The 2,392-nt window shown below is 42.7% G+C and overlaps 1 protein-coding gene across 1 annotated transcript in view; it reads left to right on the top strand.

The window, feature by feature from the left end:
- The window catches only part of PLS3 (plastin 3), a 43,932-nt gene extending 42,067 nt beyond the window's left edge, over window positions 1-1,865 (top strand). The window contains exon 15 of the mRNA XM_077775163.1: window positions 624-1,865. Within this exon, the coding sequence (XP_077631289.1) occupies window positions 624-756 (133 nt within the window). The 3' untranslated portion in view covers window positions 757-1,865. The remainder of the gene's footprint in view (window positions 1-623) is intronic.
- The last annotated feature ends 527 nt before the right edge of the window (window positions 1,866-2,392 follow it).

The following is a 2,392-nucleotide window of genomic DNA, read 5'->3' as shown; positions in this document are numbered from 1 at the left end:
CCCAGGCGCCCTGATGAACACTCAATTTTGAGAAATTTTTGCATTAAAAAGAAGAGACAAAGGCCAAACTTCTATAATCATAGATGATGAAAAAGAAGTATTTAAAGACAAACATCATGATGAAAAATAGGACATGGATAGATCAGGTACCTCATAGAAAAGGAAATAAAATAAGCTATCAAGACATAAATTGAGTTTCATCTGGCTAGGTATACCTATCTGTTTATAGGTATACCTTTAGAAAACAGCACTGAGGGGCACCTGGGTGGCTCAGTAGCTTAAGCGTCCACCTCTTGATTTGGGCTCAGGTCATGATCTCCTGGTTTGTGAGATCGAGCCGTGCATCAGGTTCTGGCTGACAGTACAGAGCCTGCTTGGGATTCTCTGTCTCCCTCTCTCTCTACCCCTCTCCCACACATGCTCGCTCTCTCTCAAAATAAATAAAATAAACTTTAAGACCAAATAAAACAGAGGACAACAAAAACTAAAATCGTTCCCATCTGAACTCTCAGTATGAAAGCTTTGCATCCCAGCCAAATGAGAAGAGGAAATCGCTGTCTCCTACCTGTCATGTCTTTGACTCCCAAGAAGTTCATCTAAATCTCTGTCTCCTCAACACACAGGTACGCGGTGTCAATGGCTAGAAGAATCGGAGCCCGGGTGTATGCTCTCCCTGAAGACCTTGTGGAAGTCAAGCCCAAGATGGTCATGACCGTGTTTGCATGCTTGATGGGCAGGGGAATGAAGAGAGTGTAAAATAACCCCATTTGAATAAAAAACCCAACTTGCTCCCAGGTGCATGATTAGCAGTCAGCTATTTCTAGGCGAAGTGCTCATGGCTTAAGGAACTGTTGGTCGTTTAAAGGATTTATAGTTTTGATTAATAAGACTACTCATCCTGAGAGCCCACAGGGGAAAGAGCTTTAAGGAAAATGACTCCTCTTTCCCGTTGTCAAAGTTGGATTTGTCAGGCATCCCTGAAATGTGCTACGGCCAAATCATTTACTCTCTCCTCCTAGATGGCTGCCCTTGACATTTCCCATCGCTGTATGTTATTTCTGTGTATCGTTTTCCCTCCTAGAATGTCCACATCTTGGGACGTGCATAGACGATTGGATATGAATATTATTAGACCATAATTTCACTTTCCATCCGGTACGCCGGTTCTCATTCGAGAACCGTGGTCAGAGGGTATTTGGAGATGAGTATCCTTTGCTTTCTCTTCGTAGTGCTGAAAATTGGCAGAAGTAACTGGCTGTGCGGAATGTAATAGAAGCTTTTCATATTCTTTTATTCTTGAAATCAGTATCTTTTTACAGTATTCTTTCTACATGATCTCTTTTGTACATTTAAGAATATTTTGATTACATTAAACAAGACTGCTGATTTTGCTACTTTTTTTAAGGGGTCTTCAAGTAAGTAAAAACCATACATTGTAGGTAGAGGAAGAAATGCCCCTTCGGATTGCGTACCCTACCCTCTCCCCCCAAAGCTGTAACCAGTTGACCTATTTCGTCTTAAAACGCTTGGTTCGGTGTGCGCTTATTTGGTTTACACCCTGTATCCTCAGACTCTCTCTTTAGACTTAAAACTGTTGTTGAATATGACACGTTTGAGGAGAGAGCGTGCTCGGACCGCTGACACTTAGCCAAGCGTGCTAAGTGCGCCGTCACTGTTCTAATTCGACACCTAAGACGAGGAGATGTGGTCACTAAAGGCTGAAAATCTATCTGTGGGACCTAATGTGCTCTTGCTGTGTCCAGCTGCTTGCTGTGGTTTCCAAGATCATCATGTTACTCTAACTCTGAAAAGTGATGTAATCTGGTAGCAACGTATTAGTTCAAATAAAGGCATTTACATAATAATCGGTCTCTTCGTGCTTTTGCCCCTCGGTCTTTGCCAGGAACGCTTGCCGGGTCTCCCTCCCCCCTCCCCAATATTCTATTTTTCTGGCACACTGTATAAAAGGTCTGTGGGGGTGCCTGGCCGGTTCAGTCGGTTAAGTGTCTGACTTCGGCTCAGGTCATGATCTCGCAGCTCGTGGGTTCGAGCCCCGCATCGGGCTCTGTGCTGACAGCTGGGAACCTGGAGCCTGCTTTGGCTTCTGTGTCTCCCTCTCTCTGCTCCCCCTCCCCCACTCACACTCAGTCTCTCTTTATCTCAAAAATAAACATTAAAAAACTAATAAAATCTTTTTTAAAAAAAGAAAAGAAAAATGGGCAAAGGAGTCTGATACCTAATTCAAAAAATTATACTTAACCAATGAACATAGAAAGGGAATGCTGATTCTCAAAAGAATGAGGATTATGCAATTTCAGCAAACCAAGACCTGCTTTTTTTTCTTAGTAGACATTTTTAAAGAGCAGTTTCAGCAGCCAAATGAAGTGAAAGG

This window comes from Crocuta crocuta, unplaced genomic scaffold, assembly GCF_008692635.1.
Source record: "Crocuta crocuta isolate KB4526 unplaced genomic scaffold, BGI_CrCroc_1.0 scaffold531, whole genome shotgun sequence".
Classification (NCBI taxonomy): domain Eukaryota; kingdom Metazoa; phylum Chordata; class Mammalia; order Carnivora; family Hyaenidae; genus Crocuta; species Crocuta crocuta.
Note: the sequence above shows the minus strand (reverse complement) of the source record. Positions and strands in the feature narration are given on the sequence as shown.